The sequence below is a fragment of the Hemicordylus capensis genome, chromosome 1 (assembly GCF_027244095.1).
Source record: "Hemicordylus capensis ecotype Gifberg chromosome 1, rHemCap1.1.pri, whole genome shotgun sequence".
In the NCBI taxonomy this organism is placed as follows: Eukaryota; Metazoa; Chordata; class Lepidosauria; order Squamata; family Cordylidae; genus Hemicordylus; species Hemicordylus capensis.
In genome coordinates, this window is record NC_069657.1 from 136,701,924 (window position 1) to 136,718,857 (window position 16,934).

Sequence of the window (16,934 nt, forward strand, 5' to 3'; positions counted from 1 at the left end):
AACATAGGAACATAGGAAACTGCCATATACTGAGTCAGACCATTGGTCTACCTAGCTCAGAATTGTCTTCACAGACTGGCAGAGGTTTCTCCAAGGTTGCAGGCAGGAATCTCTCTCAGCCCTATCTTGGAAAAGCCAGGGAGGGAACGTGAAACCTTCTCCTCTTCCCAGAGTGGCTTCATCCCCTGAGGGGAATATCTTGCAGTGCTCACACATCAAGTCTCCCATTCATATGCAACCAGGGCAGACCCTGCTTAGCTATGGGGACAAGTCATGCTTGCTACCACAAGACCAGCTCTCCTCTAAGCGTTCAGAAAGTTTATTCAGAAGAAAGCAAATATTTAAGCTTCATTATGCTGTCTTAGCTTGTTTGTTTGTAGTATAAAGTAGTACTGTCATTGTTCCTTCTGCTGTGTGCAATATGGAAATATTGAAAGACCATTCAAGTTTAGGTCATCCTCAACTATGTATCCTTACTTATTTTTTAAAGTTAAAGGATAACTTTAACTGGGTTTCTGTTCATTATATGCAGCAGAGTGACCAAGGGAAAGACAAGCATTTATCTCCTACAGTCTCATATGAAGTTTACTGATTTTTAGGAAAATGATACGAAATTACTAAGAGAGATGTGTTGCAGAATATCAAGGTTCAGTGAAACAGCATGTCTGCAGAAGGACATGTAGATACATCCCATACAGGCGCTGGTGTCCCAGACTGAAGTGATTGCTAATTACGAAGCCTTGATTTCTCTACTTATCCCTTTACTGCTCAGAGGCACTCAAGCCAGGGTGAGGGCCGCCTCGCACGTATCTTACAACCCTGGTTCGACCAGGACTGTAAAAAGGCGAAAAAAGTACTGCTACAACTCTCGGCTGACCGCAAAATAAATAATACCTTATCTTTAGACACGAAATTCAAACAATATAAGGGAAGTTACACGTCTCTGATTAAAGCCAAAAAGGAGGCCCTGAAAGAAAGACAATGGTTAGAACTTATAACGGCCCTTAATAATAAGGATGAAGCCAGTTTTTGGCGCTTAGTATCCGGGGTTAATTCGTTCCCCAAACAAATTCTAGTCCCAGAGGAAAGATGGGTAAACCATTTCACCAAAATCTATGCTGCCCCACAAGTACACTTAACCTTTCCATCTTGGCCCAGCATCCCCCCGGAGGAATTGCCTGTATGGCCTCCAGTTACCACTGAAGAAGTGGAGAATTTGATTGGACAGCTAAAGAGAGGCAAATCCCCAGGTAAAGATTATATTGCCCCCGATTTTTAAAGGGCCAATGCTAGCTGGTGGGCTCCGCTCTTAGCTTCCATGTTCACTTACATAGACCGAACAACAAATATGCCCAATGGCTGGGGACAGGCAATTGTTGTCCCAATTCACAAAAAAGGCCCATCTGATGACCCATCGAATTAAAGACCCATAAGTCTATCAAGCGTAATTGGTAAGCTATACGCTAAACATCTAAACTCCAAACTGTTGGATTGGATGGAGAAAGAAAACATTCTAGAACAAGAACAAGCGGGGTTCAGAAAAGGAAGATCTGTGATGGATCACTGTTTGGTCCTCCAGTGTTTAATAGAGAAATATGTTGAGGGCAGAAAGGCGCCGTTATATGTCACCTTTATAGACTTTAAGAGTGCCTTTGACTCAATATCCAGGGATGCTCTGTGGGAGAAATTTGCAAACTCTTCTATTGACAAGAGATTGCTATCTCTAATATATAAACTCTATGAGAATACGAGTCTAAGAGTAAAATGCGACCATAATGGCCAATTATCCAGAGAGATCCTTGTAGGAAGAGGGGTCCGGCAGGAATGCATACTAGCCCCAGCTCTTTTCCATTTCTATATAAACGGTCTAATCACCCGCCTACGGCAAGCTGAAACCCATGCACCAAAGATAGGGGACAGGTGCTTACCTATCCTCATGTATGCAGATGACACAGCCTTATTGTCACAGACCACAGTTGGTCTAAAAAGAGCGTTAGAATGCTTGAGTCTGCTCTGCAATGAGGAATTTTTGGAAATCAACTACACCAAAACTAAAATCGTGAGATTTGCAAAGAAGCAACGGGTTTTTAGATGGTCCATAGGTGGAGCTAGAGTAGAGCAGGTGAAGTCTTACAGATACCTGGGGGTGGTGCTTCAGTTTAATGGCGGTACTTCTATGCACACCAGTGCCACTAAATTGAATGCCACTCGATCTTCCATGGCAATTAGGAAATTTTTCTGGGCACAAGGTGGTGGCTACATTCCGGCAGCAAATAAAGCCTTTCAGGCTAAAGTGATACCTCAGCTGCTATATGGGATTCAGGTTAGACCGCCAAAAGACTTACAAGCTTTAGAAAAAGTCCAATCGGGCTTTCTGAGATCACTATTGGGGGTACCAAAATGCATCCCAAACTCCTTAATATGGCTGGAGACTGGGCTATGGAAATTGGAGACCAGGGCCTGGCTTCTTATTATCCTGTATTGGATCAAGACTTATCTTTACCCTGCAGGACTTATACCTCATCTCCTTGCCGCTACCCCACGACCCCGTTGGTGTATGATGGTTGAGGAAAGACTCCGGAAGATGGGCTTCTGCCCAGCACAATTGTTAGAACAGGGCGAGTCAACGGCAAGATGCCTAGTTAAACAAAGGCTTAGGGACATAAATTTCCAGGAGGAAAGGGCCTCTGTAAATAGACCTCTACAATTCCTAAGCACCAAGAAAGATAGGGTCACAGCCTCTTATTTCCACACAATCTATTCACCAAAGCTGCGCTGGGCGTTTACAAGAGCTCGCTTGAATGCTCTATCCTCAGTGATGTTAGCAGGGAAATTTGAGAGAAAACCCTATGAGGAGAGACTATGCCTCTGCGGAGCTGCTCCCGAAACATTGTCGCATTCACTGTTACATTGTCCACTTTATACTGATGAAAGAGATTTATTTTTATCTCAGTACCTGAAAGATCTCAAAAGCCACTCAGTGGAGACGATTCTTACATGTTTATTAGAAGACAGGGACCCAACAATATCCCTGGCGGTTGCTAAATTCTGTTACACATTGACCAAACTAAGAGAAGCTAGAGCACAGCAATCGGTTACTGTCAAAGGTTCCTGATTTTATGTATTTGATGACATTTTAGATTTTGTTTCCGTTTTTGTTTTCTCTCTTTACTGTGTATATTCTGTGTCTATTGATGTTTGATCTAAGATCGTAAATAAACAACTAACTAACTACATCCCATACATATATATGGGATGCACAGGGACATCACATACATCAGCTTTGGTGTAAAACCACAAGCGCAGGAAGCCACCTCCTTCCAAAAGTGATTCAGAGTAATATGGGGTTTCAAGAACTGAGCATCACTCATTCCTCTGCACAGCTCAGAATTCTCCATATTTGCTATGTTAATAGGGGGAGATTTGTGCAGTGAGATGGAGATATGTGCAGTGGAGATGGGGTCATAGTTCATGGCAGAGCACATGCTTTGCATTTAGAAGGTCCCAGGTTTAATCCTTGACATCTACAAGGAAAGACCTTGTCTGAAGCCCTACTGCCAGTCAGTATAGAAAATATTAAGCTAGAGGTGGACCAAAGGTCCACTCAGTATAAGGAAGGTTCATATGTTTATGCGCTGTACACTCGCAAGTTAAGGAGTGCTGAATGAGCACACTAGGGGCCTCCAAACATCCTATACAGCTCCCCCCCACCAAGCATTCAAAATACTCAGTAATGACAGGATGGGGACTTTATCAACTGAACAGGATAAGGAACCCTCTTGAGTCTGTGGTTGAAAATAGCAGGGCTCTAGCAGTGAATCCCATTGGCTTGCCCTTGAAGCCCATTTTCACTTGCATCAATCTGGTGCCACACTTTTTAGAAAGCTTGTCTTGTCTTGTTATGATATGGTATGGCATGGAAAGCACTTTTAACTGATGGGAGATTCATTTTGGGGACACCACTCTTTTATATTCACCAAGGGGAGGCTTTACTTGTCCCCCCGTTTGTTACTTTTCAGACAGATAATAGTCATCTTACACAGAATATCTCATCTAAATGTGTAACTATTTCAGGAAAATATACATACTGGCTGGATTTGCTGTCTGTCCAGTTTTCGTCTATACATGAGAATGGCATGGATAGCATTGCCAGCTCTAGCTGCCTGCACAGCAGTAGGCGTAAAATACATGAAGTCCTAAAAGATTAAGGGAACACATGTTAGTGGGATCCTATTGTGCTCATGATGAAGACCACTTTGAATGCGCAGGGTTCCACTGCTAGCCATGTGGTGGTGGTAGGCGGGGGGAGTTCTGCATTTGCATAATTTCACTTTATATAAGACAACAATGCTAGGGATAACCCCCTCCTCACATTGTATTGCTCACACTGATGGCTGGTTGCACAGCAAGATCTTAAATCCATCCCACTCCCCACAAAGTGCTCAGGTATGGAACTGGAAATATAGCAGTGGGAGGAGTTCAATCCTCCTCCCCATATTATACCACTCAGGCTGGGGATGGTTCCTCCCCACCAGTATTCCTTCCACTCTTTGATCACTTCATGGGAGAAGGGAGGCTGAGTCACCCATTCTCCCACAAGTCCTTACAGGTTCCAAACTTCTTCCAAGAATGTTATTAGAAGTCACTTATATCAAGCAGCTATTCTTCAATTTTTAAAGACCCCAGAAGCTCTCCCAAACAGCAGGCTTTACTGAAAGCTTACTGAGAGGCTTTAATGCAAGTTCAAAGTTGCCCCCCCCCCGCCACTCAAATGATGCAAAAAGTGGATTTTTTAATCCCAGATATAAACCAGGCTACGCTCTAACATGCAATAAAACCCCAAAATTGTGTGTGTGAAATGCTCATTTTATAGTCTAGAGAAGTGGCCCCGTGAGATGTAGGACCACTATCCACTGAATTGCATGATTTACTCACCATTGCAAAGTAATTACTGTTTACCATAATAGGTCCACGTCCTCTAAGATAAATGTATTCTTCCCACCAATCACTAACCTAGAATAAGAGCAAAACATGATTGAATTCACTAATCTGCATGCCAACAGTTTAATGAAGACATTTGATGATTAGGACATCAGCCCACACACACATCCAGGATACACTACATTAAATTTAGAAATGAAACACCACCTCAGTATTTGGCTGAAAGATCAGACCAATTAGCAATGAGTATGTATTTACAAATCAAATGAGTGGCCACTGTCCTTCTCATTGTGATCGCTGAGAATTGTGTAACACAAGTGAGTGACAATTTCTTTGTAATACTGGCAGATGGATGAGAGGCATCGTTTGGAGAACAGGCAGAACATCATGCAGATCTCTTTCAAACATGCCTCTTCTGAAAAGTTTTAAATAATTGTTAAGATCTCACTAAGAATTCAAGGCCACTATTTTATTTATATACAGCTTGACTCCAAAGGCTCTAGGCAGTTCACAAAAATAAACACAACAGAAACAAAATAAAGCCAACTATTAAACAATTTAAAAAACGAACTCAAAGATTACAGCAATTAAAAATTTAAAACATTCTAAACACTTAAAATGCACTGAGTAGAAGCTTTTTCATTTGTGATGCTTCATGCAATTGTTTGAGGGAAAGAGAAGGATGTATCCCAGAGAAACACCTATCAATGCCAGTAGTGTTGCACAATGCCAAACTAGGAGTCATATTGCAAACCACAATACTCAAGTTATAAACTACATTTGAAATGTATGCAAGTATTAACAGGGGAAATGACTTGACTAGCAAGCCAGAGGTTGCTGGTTCGAATCCCCGCTGGTATGTCTCCCAGACTATGGGAAACATATATATCGGGCAGCAGCACTATAGGAAGATGCTGTAAGGCATCTTCTCATACTGCATGGGGGATGGCAACAGTAAACCCCTCCTGTAGTCTACCAAAGACAACGAAAGAACTCTGTGGTTGCCAGGAGTCAACACTGACTCAATAGCACACTGTACCTTTATTAACAGGAAGCTATGCCTAGAAACTAGTAAGTCAGGAATTCTCAGCAGTTACCTATGGCTTACAAGCGTGTTATCTATTTTCCCATGCAGAAAAAGGGAGCTAATAATGATGCTTGTCCACTTAAAATAATTTAAATTCATTTTTTAAAACCTCAAACTAGTAATTTACTAGGGCCCAATTTAAGCTATCACCACTGTTCTCAGCCTCCCTTGTAACAATACTGATGGTGCTTGGGCAAAGTGCAGCCATCAGAGCTGTGGCTGGAACACTTGCCAAATACTGTGGGGTTATTTAGATAGAAGTTCTTTTATGTGGACTACCTTTTCAAGTCTTGGCTATCACTAGTTTCTACAGACAACACAAGATTAAGCATTTCTAGAAATAAGGTGCACTGAAATGCTAAGCATTTTACACTTTTGCAGAGTAACTTTTCTTAAAAACATAGAAGCACTGGGAAAATCTGAATTCAGGAACGGAGTAGTATCAAGAGATGTTAAAACTGTTCGTTTTCATAAAAGCACCCAACTCATCTACTTACATAATTTGTAGCCCACCAGGATTTCAGCTTTAAGTACCACTGTAATTTTGGTCCCAGCTTAACAGCAAAATCTTTGCCAAGACCTTCCATTCTTTTAAACTCTTCTTTATTCATAAGTGGTTGAACTGACTCCAAATACTATAAAAACAGAAGAACTGGCATTAAAGCAGCAGGTTCCACCATAACCATCTTGTTTTTACACACACACACAGAAATATTCCTTTGGATAGTACATTACAAGAGGACAGCAGCAATAACCAGTGTTACAAGGTGGGATGATCAGCCTCTTCAGGGGCTGACAGGACACAGCAGCAGGCTTTGTTAAGGGTTTATGTTATGATTGCTTTATGGAGAGCTAGACAGCCACAAATACATACTGGATGCAGAATATGTGGCAACTACAAGTCCAAACTTCTGAACTGAATAAAGATGGGGGAAGGATTCATTCCACCAGAAGGTACAAGGCCACCAGAGCACTCAAGGATAGCCTGGCTCATTCTTCATAAAGGACAGCAGAACTCCAGGGGCAAAGAAGATAACCTGAAGGAAAAGCCAGCTTGGCCAAAAACTGAGGAAAGCCTCTCTCTTTAAAAATACTAGTGAGCAATGGAGCTGAGAGAAGTAGTTAACATTGATTTTGATTTAAGCCAAGAAAAATGTGTGTTTATCTGCTACCTCCCAGACATAGGCTGCTTGCAAAGGCAATATGCAAAGGTAGATTTTAAAAGCATTGTGTATTAACTACTTATACATGCAAGATCCCTTAAGCGGTAGCGGTTTTTTAAAAAACAAAAAACCCCAAGAGCAGACTACTACTTTCCATTAGTTCCTTTTAAAAACACACTTGTTTGCAGCAAGTAATTTACTGAATATAATTGTCTGCTTTTATGGTTTCTTATCTGAAAAAACAATGATCCAAAATCTAATATACCAATGCTTTGCATAATAGACTTTTCAGAACAAAGTCCAGTAAGAAAAATAAGACTAAGCCAGTTAGAGATTACAAAGTGCACACAAAAGACATAGGAATGTAAAGACTTTGAACATCCTAACCTTATGAGTATAAATACCAGATAAAAGAAAGGTGTGCCAGTCTTTAACTTTGACTAGTTATGACTTCATTGTAAGAGATCTAAGATTCAGTTAATCATGATTTCATTGTAAGATATATAGAATTCAGCGAAGAGTGAGTGAGTGAGTGAATGAGTGAGTTTTAACTTATGCAAGTTTTTCCAATTAAGCAAATTAAGGGCAGCATCCATATTTTTGAGAGAAGTTTCAAAATATTTCACACACCCTATTTACTGTGTCTTTAACAGCTGGAACTGGAAGACGTGGCAGAGATGTCTGAAAACTGTACAGCATTGGTTTACGACCTGAGAAAAGCTTCACCAACGTCTGAAATGAAAGACAATCATTACACTTTTGGACAGGAAAATGAAGTTTTGCAGAACATAGAATAGCAAGAATGCCCATGCTCCCTATAATAAATGTGCTCTTTAGCCTTCATCTTCCTTCCTAGAAGATGATAATTAAAGAGCAAGTTCAGAAATGAATTAGTTGCTGCTATTAACCTATTGCGTTTAAATGTACAGATGTAAGGTTTAATCATGGTTTAGGTTAAACCTAAACCATGGAAGAGTATAGACCTCATTACTAACAGCTCCTCTCTCGCTTCACTCGAATATTCCCGATAGTACAACTGTCAAAGGACAGAGAAAAGAACATAGGAGCTGTATATGAACAGACATCACATACAAATCTCCCACAGCTCAAAGCAGGACAATTAGTGTAATTGCAAGGAAAAGGCATTTTTGAAGATTCTTAAATCACTTCATATATTTTCAGAAGCAGTTTGCATCTTGCAGTTTCAGTAGAGAGGAGGAGTGGAGCCACCATTGTGCAAATGGGTTCAAAGAGCCCAGGCAGGCAATGGAAAGGGCTGCTGAAGCCCACAGGCGGGAATGACTCTGGCTCCAAAAGAGCCCCAAACAAACTCCCCCGCCCACACCCGGGCCCCCAGTGAACACTCCCCTATCCTTTTCAGGCAGTGTTTGCTGTCTGAAAGCCTCTATTTCTCTGTCTCTCCCCTCCAGCGAGGGTGACAGGGAGAACTCGCTCGGGCTCTCCGGAGCTTGAGGCCATGCCCCCTTTGTGTGTGACAATTTCAGGCAGAGGAGAGCTTGCAGCCTGAAAGCATCTCTTTCGCTTTCTCTCCCTCACTGGAAAGAAAGCTGCCTGAAAAGGATAGGAGAGCGCTCATTTGGGGCTCTCTGTAGCCTGGGCATGGGGAGTTTTCTTGGGGCTCTTCTGGAGCCTGAGCCATGCCCCATGCGTATGACATCACCCACACGGGACGTTGCTAGAGGGGCCTCCGGGAGAGATTTTAAAATTTAAACTATTAGTGGCTTAACCCCCTTCCCACATACATAAAGCATGCAAGTGCAAATATCTGAAGTTACTACTTTACAGCACTCCTGTCAATACTGTGGGTAATCTAGTCTCCTGAAGAAGACTAATTTTCTGAATGTTGGCAAAATACAGCAGTTCTCATACCAAGAATACAGGCTGACAGGTCCTGCAGTGTAACATGGGCAGTTCTGATCTGCCTGTGCCACTGTGAGCATCTAACATACCCACACTCATTGCTGTACAAGAGGGCTGTTTCACTACTACATTATTCCTAGTACAAGCCACATTTCAATGTGTGATTGTGAAATGGTAAGTACCAGCAGAGCAGCCCTGCTGCACAGCATGTGGGCATGTGTTTTAGGTGTCCAGAGGAGCAAGGGCATGTTATGCTGCAAGAAAGGAACATAGGAAGCTGTCATATTTTGAGTCAGACCATTGGTCTACCTAGCTCAGTAATGTCTACACAGACTGGCAGCAGCTTCTCCAAGGTTGCAGGCAGGAATCTCTCTCAGCCCTATCTTGGAGATGCCAGGGAGGGAACTTGGACTTGAACTAAATCTCTTCCCAGAGTGGCTCCATCCCCAAAGGGGAATATCTTACAGTGCTCACACATCAAGATGTGTCAATCACACATTACCAATGTCACAACAACTCTCTTTCCCTAGGTCTATAAACAAAAAAACAAAAATAAAAAAACCCAATCACCAACATAAAAGCTAAATAAAAACTTGGAATACAAAGTTAGAAAAATAGTGAGGAAGGCAGCATAGAAAAAGTATAACGGTCAACACAGTTTAGTGAGGGAGAATACTACAACCTGGAAAGTAGTCCGGTTATGTTAAAGTCTCAACCTTCTAAATATTTCAGTCTAGATAAACAATACTGGTTGTATTCTTAACAAACTTGCCACTTCTGTTATGGTGACAAATAGTTTCCTGCCGGTATCCAGAAGTAAAATTCAGAGAGTAAAACGTATTAGTCATAGATGTCCACACTGCTCAAGCTTAGCATTATAGGAAAAACAACTTTAGAAGTATTGAATCTGTAGGACATGCTGAAAATCCAACCAGTGAAAATGCCAAGCCATGTCAACACAATGCTCTGGACCTTACCATTCAGATATGAGCTTGAATTCAACTGAGAAGGAGTCCAAGAACCTATCAGACATTTCATTTGCAACAGCTTTCTACTCCCATGGAAATATTCAATATACTTCATCATGTTCCAGCTGAACTCCTTTGACAGTGAAATCAATACATGCAAGGGGCATACTGCAGTGACCACAAGAGAGTGTTGTAGATAAGATATATGTTTTTCAACATGGTTTGTTAGGCTAAGATAAAATGAGTTTTGAAGTAACCCTGACTGTTTCTTCCACACACCTCACCCCACACATACATCCCGAGTTTTCCTGCTTCTCAAGAACCAGGTGGCGGCTGTGGCCAGGAGTGCTTTTGCTCAGCTGTGATCCTTCCTTGAAAAGGCTGCTCTGGCCTCTGTCACCCATGCCTTGGTCACATCACATTTGGATTACTGCAACACACTCTACATGGGGCTGTCCTTGAAAAGTAGTTGGAAAAACTACAGATGGTGCAGAATGCTGCTGCCAGATTGATTTCTGAGACCAAATGCAGTGCACATATTACACCAATTCTGAAGGCATGTTTGCCTGTTTCAAGGTGCTGGTTATTACTTTTAAGCCATAAACCACTTGGACCCTGTGTACCTTAGGGAACACCTGCTCCCGGTTCTATGAAAAAAACGCACATGAAAAAAGCCTACTAGAAAATTACGCACAGAAAAAAATCCACTGTCATAAATGCGCACAAGAAAAATGCACACATGGAACATTGCTCGCACTGAAAAATGCCCACATGGAAAATTACACATACGGAAAATTGCTCACACTGAAAAATGCCCACATGGAAAAATGGCCACACAGAAAAATTCTTGCGTTGGAGCGTAGTAACATCTTTTCCTTGATGCGTTCAGAATGCGTCTCTATTGGGGCGCCAGTCCAGGGGTGGAGCCAGGGGGGAGTGCAAGGGTGCAGTTGCACCCCCTGTGAATTTGGATCCAGATCAGCAGTTCCTCGTCAGCAGCAGCTTCATAAAAAGTGTTAACTTAACTTTCTGCTGCTATTCCAGTTATTTCCCAGCAGGGGGAGCACCAGCAAGTATCAGCAGCATGGTTTGATCTCCTGGGGTCTTGGGCGCAACCCCTACATAATTTAATATATACATAATTTAATTTAAAATAATATCTTTCTGTCTTTACTTTAAAAGTTACTTCATACCAACATTTAAAAAGTTGACAAATTGTAAATTATATAAATTTAAAGTTTGTTGATAAAAAACTGTTCACTTTTATTTCTTGTATTTTCCCTACAAACATTTGCACTCAAGAGCATATGAATATAAAATATTTTAATCATAAGATATCGAAAGCAAGATAAAATATAGATAACAACAAACAATAAACAATAAAATATAGATAACAAGATTTAAAAATGTGCATTTCAAATTACTATATGTGCGTATTTTTCCGTGTGGGCAACGCTCCGTGTGGGCATTTTTCTTGTGCACTTTTATGACAGTGGGGTTTTTTCTGTGCGCAATTTTCTTGTGGGCTCTTTTCATTTGCGTTTTTTTTTTTCTGGTTACCCCTGCTCCCAGCTGAATCTACACACCTGACTAGCTGGGAGGGCTCTGCTCCACCTACTGAGGCTCATTTGTCAAGCACAAGGATCAGGGCCTTCTCCGTGATTACCTCCGTGCTGTGGAACTCGCAATTGAGATCTGCATGGCTCTCCCTCTCCCATTCTTTCAACGGGATATGAAGACCGCCCTTTTAAAACAGGCTTTTGGCCAATGTGTGGCTCTCCTTTTAACATAGCTATGTTTTTGTTTTATTTTAGCAAATGTGTTTTTATTGAAGCTTTATTACTGCTTTTATCTTGTTGTTAACCACCCTGGGTTCTTATACTGACAAAGGTGGTCTAAAAATAAAATAATAAAATGCTTCTTCTCACACGTTACAACTGCTTCTCCCTTTATTCTAAAGAAAGCAGTATGTCAAGCAAGAAAGGGCCTTCTCTTCAGCACAGGCAAAATTGCAAATCCCAATGAGATTTGACCTACAAGCCTCAGGTACCCAATCCCTTTCGGAATCCCTTTTGGAATACTTGTGTATTCCAACATTTAACTTTTCAAATATTACAGTCAGTAACAGCTAAGTTTCATTCAAGTGAAGAGTCATTCTACTGGCTCACAGAAGGTAACAGAAATGAAAAATTGGAAAGATAGACAGCATCACTCAATGGTACTCCTCAGTTTCCACTAAATAAGAGGAATTGAGAAGATCACTACTGAAGCCACCCCAGTGAAAATAAAGGTGACATAAGATTTGCTTGATTACACCTGTCTTGTTAATGACAGATATTTTCAAGCAAACCTCATGTCAACTCCATATTCCAATACAAGATGAGGGTAAAAATAGCTTACCATCCATATCTTGGTTCCTGTAGAAAGTTTGCCATGCTCAGCAAACATCCACCCATGGTAGGAAAGCAGCATCTTTAGTGAGTAGCGCATTGTGAAAATAAGGGCCACCCAGAGCCCTGTCCCAAAAATAATCCCACTGGCAATATTCTGTGTTTGGTTGGACATATAACCACTGTGAGAGAGAGAGAGAGAACGCACTTGTCACTACAAGAATTCTGGAAGAGATCATAGCAAAATGTACTAAAATACAATTTTATTAATGTATTTTCTATTAATAATGACTATTCTGAACATACAAAGTCATTTGTTCCATGTCCGCCTAGCCCAAAATTGACTGCTGTAACTAGAAGTAGCTCTTCCAAGGTTTCAGGCAGAGCGAGGATTCAGACATACCATGAAACCATGGTTTTATAAAACCTAAACCAGAGACATATTCACATATTTATTTACTACATTTCTATACTGCCCCATTCATCCAAAGGCTCTGGGTGGTGTATGTTCAATGCATGTACAATCTGTTTACAATGTACCCATGGACACACAATTATTAATATATTATGTTCAGTGCATATATATACATGAATCCATTAATAGAGTCCGATATCAAGACTTGAAGTACATTATTATTATTATTATTATTATTATTATTATTATTATTATTATTATACATTTATATCCCGCTCTTCCTCCAAGGAGCCCAGAACGGTGTACTACATACTTGAGTTTCTCTTTCACAACAACCCTGTGAAGTAGGTTAGGCTGAGAGAGAAGTGACTGGCCCAGAGTCACCCAGCAAGTCTCATGGCTGAATGGGGATTCGAACTCGGGTCTCCCCGGTCCTAGTCCAGCACTCTAACGTACCTTCAACTTCCAAAGACTCTAAAAACACATCCTAAGTGAACCAAAGTATGCCACTTGAATAAGAATTGGTCAAAACAGGTAAGAGTATCATAATAAATGTTTAAAAAATAATAATACTGACAAAACTCAGTGACATGTCTAGGAATTCCTTGGTTTGGAATACAAACCTTGGTGACTTGCAATACCTCAGTTGAGCCTACCCCATTTGAACAAATACATCTATCCACTTGAGCCACCATTTCTGGGGCGGAGGGATAAACACCAGCCCTGACCCAATATTCCTGTCACCAGTCAGCAGCAGTACATAACAGCTGGAAGCAACAGGAGAAAATTTTGGCCACCTAGACACTGCTCCTCTTTTTCAGCCAGTATTTTAATATGAGCAGAGAAGAATTTAATTCCTTCCACACAGCTGCAAGTCTCTAGTTCTCCAGAGATGCCAGAAGTGTCAAGAAATGTACATTTCTTAATAGTCCTGGAAATTCAGCAGTGCCAAGCACTCTGTGTGTATGTGCCCACACGGGGAGGGTGGGGCATGAGGGGAAGGTTCTCCCTTTTACCTTCAAACACAATGCCATTGTGCAGAAGGATGAGGTGATGGGGCAGCGAGAGAGAGCTCATGGGGCAGGAGGTGTTGTCATGCTTGCTCTGCATTTATTTATTTAGGGTTTTTTAAATCCCACCTTTCCACTCAAAAGTGCCAAGGAAGTCAACTCTCTTGCTGCAGCCACCCGTTTCCCCATCCTGCCGTGCAGTGACATTGTTTTAGAAGGTAAAGGGGTGGGGGTTTCTCCTCATGGCCTACCGCCTCAGCCGCTGTAGCCACCATGAGACGGGGCGGCAAATCCTTGGCCATCTACAGACAGCAGAAAGCTTAATCCAGCCCTGGTCAAGCCATTTATCGGCTTTTGGGGAACTTCTGCACAGCTCATTCCAAGCCAATCTGATGAGAACCAGAGTTCTCTGAAGGGTGGGATTCACTCATCACCAGGGGCATATCTAGGGTGAGGCAGGAAGGGCACGTGCCCTGGGCCCCACTTGAAGGGGGCACCATTTTTTAAAATTAAAAAATGGCCGACGAAAACAAAATAGCCACTGCACATGCTCAAATGGCCTCTGTGAGGCCCTAGGCCATGCCAGGCCTCGCAGAGGCCATTTGAGAATGCACGGGGGGCATTTTGTTTTCAGCTGCCATTTTTAAAAAAAAATTTGTTTTAAATGGCCACTGCACATGCTCAAATGGTCCCTGCAAGGGCCTAGAGGCCAGCAGCAGGAGGGGGAACCTTTGCAGACCCCCCATGGCCTTTAGGAAGCCCCCCAAAGGGGCTACAGGTAAAAAAATTAATATAATATGTCACTGTACACATATTCAGTTTGGGACTATGTACAGAGAATCAGGGCTTGTGAATACTGAGCTGAAGCTTATGAGCTAGGATTGTATTCATTTGCTCTTACTTTGCTTCTTGTGATAAGTGAGTTAAATGTGATGTCTTAATAATATGGCTATTAATGGTGAGTTTGTCTTTGAATCAGTGTGAAATCCTTAGTATTAAGGCCCACTGGGAGTTTCTTGCTATCTTTCTCTCATTTTAATTGTCTTCTGAAATACTAGAATATATTCCAAGCAGTGACACAGTTTGCTCTGCATATCCTTTAATTATTTTCAGAGTATCTGTCAAAAGTCAAATTCTCCATTTATTTTTAAAACTTATGCAATAGTGATGCTACAATGCATAGTAGAGAATTAGACAGGTACTTCTGTTTAGTTTTCCAAGCACACCTTCATATAGTATTTGGGTATTTCATGAGCCCCAGCATATTGAAATTTGTAGTTTTCCAGCATTTTTTGGTCTTACGTCCACTGCTAAATAGTTCCTGAAATATTAAAAGATTAATGAGCTTGACTTGTATTTTTGAGCTGATATTATGGTAAAGTTATCTGAAAGATGGGTGTCAGGACAGGGGGCGCAATTTCAGTGCTTGCCCTAGGTGCTATTTTTCCTAGATACGCCTCTGCTCATCACTAACTTTATTTGGGAAAATATAATCAGGGAGGGTAGGAAAGGGGATAGAGCTTACTTACGTTGTATCAAGAGTCTGGTTGATTCTGGCTATTAATCCCAATGAAGGATCTATTTTGGCATACATTGTTGACATAACTCCAACCACAACAATAAGCCAACTAGATGGACTAGCAGGATAGACTCCGGTGATTATGCCATTCTGCAAAGATAAGAAACCTATACTTATTTTTTTGTATATTCTGAATCAACTGCTTCATATTTATTAGAAAAATATCTTATTAAAAACAAGCATATGGATAACTTGATCATGTGAATGCAGATGTATTTACTATTTTACTTCTTTACAGCTCACCATTATATATTACTGGAAAACAATATTTGAGCAAAAATTATTCTTTTTTTGTCCAACACACATTGGAGACTGATTATTAAGGCACTACTGGAAAGCAGGCAGTCTGCATATTCACAGGAAAAAGGGGTGTATCGAAATCTGCACAACTATAAACCCCATCATTGAAACCAGGAAAAGTTATACATGTTCACAGCATAAGGCTCTCCAGACAGATTTTTTCCTCAATCTCTTGCCATGCCTAACCTGGACTTCATCCTCGCACAGAAAGACAGATACTAACAAAGGAAAACTCTCAAGTGTATGGATACACCTTAACAATTTCATCTAGATATTTACAGGGTAGGAAAAGGATTCCTTCATTTCCTTCTCTTGCAGCTCTTGTCCTACAACCTAAAGACCAATCTGGAACTGGCAAGCTACCTAAAGAAACTAATGCCAAGACTTCTCAGGGTCTCCAGGCAGTGTTTTCTCTAATTTTTTCTATCCATATACAGAATGAATTTTGTTCTGAGCGGCAGTATCACGATAGTATGTGCACATGTACGTTCAGAATGGGGCCTTTCTGATTCAACCTGAGCGGGATCTAAAATTAACTGAGCGGACATCAAAAAACTTGTGAGGGAACAGCGTCTCCAGTCCATCAAGGCACTTTAACAACAGTACTTACAAGGTACAGGTAAGATTTGAGATGGAAAATACAGCTAGCGGGCCACAAGAACCAACAGCAGAGGATGGGGGAAATGGAGTTAACTGGGTGAGAGTGTGAAGACAGTTAATTGGGTGAGAGTGTGAAGACAGAGAGAGAATGTGGAGTGGAACTGGTACAAAAAGAAGTTACTTTTAAAAAGCCTTGCAGCTTATAAAAACAGGTTGCTCATCTGTAACTGATGATCTGGTAGAGATCCGTTGACATCCATAAGAATTGGGGGTTTCCGCACCTGCGCAGGCACTACATAGTAGCCATGCCGAAGCTTGTCAGGGTATTCTGACCACACACCCACACCCTGTCCGTGCTATTTAAAGGGAGGCAGGACACATGTTCCTCAGTTCTTGGACGATCACCGTGGACGACAATCACCCAGGTAAGTTTGTGAGTTTCCTTCTTTAAACAGTGAAGAGTGAGCAGTGCGACACCACAGAGAAGGGCTGCACACCCAGGCATACACACATAGAACAACACTACTGCAGAGGGGCAGGTAGGGAGGGTCTTATGGATGTCGACGGATCTCTACCAGATCATCAGTTACAGGGGAGTAA

The 16,934-nt window shown here is 41.4% G+C and overlaps 1 protein-coding gene across 3 annotated transcripts in view; it reads right to left on the reverse strand.

Annotated features, from left to right (window-relative positions):
• Nucleotides 1–16,934, reverse strand: part of CPT1A (carnitine palmitoyltransferase 1A) — a 72,089-nt gene that overhangs the window by 31,370 nt on the left and 23,785 nt on the right. For all 3 annotated transcript variants that reach the window (XM_053289830.1, XM_053289833.1, XM_053289841.1), the window contains 6 exons: nucleotides 15,385–15,524; nucleotides 12,441–12,612; nucleotides 7,822–7,923; nucleotides 6,526–6,663; nucleotides 4,936–5,013; nucleotides 4,089–4,196 (listed from right to left, as the gene is read on the reverse strand). In XM_053289830.1, the coding sequence (XP_053145805.1) occupies nucleotides 4,089–4,196; nucleotides 4,936–5,013; nucleotides 6,526–6,663; nucleotides 7,822–7,923; nucleotides 12,441–12,612; nucleotides 15,385–15,524 (738 nt within the window). The remainder of the gene's footprint in view (nucleotides 1–4,088; nucleotides 4,197–4,935; nucleotides 5,014–6,525; nucleotides 6,664–7,821; nucleotides 7,924–12,440; nucleotides 12,613–15,384; nucleotides 15,525–16,934) is intronic.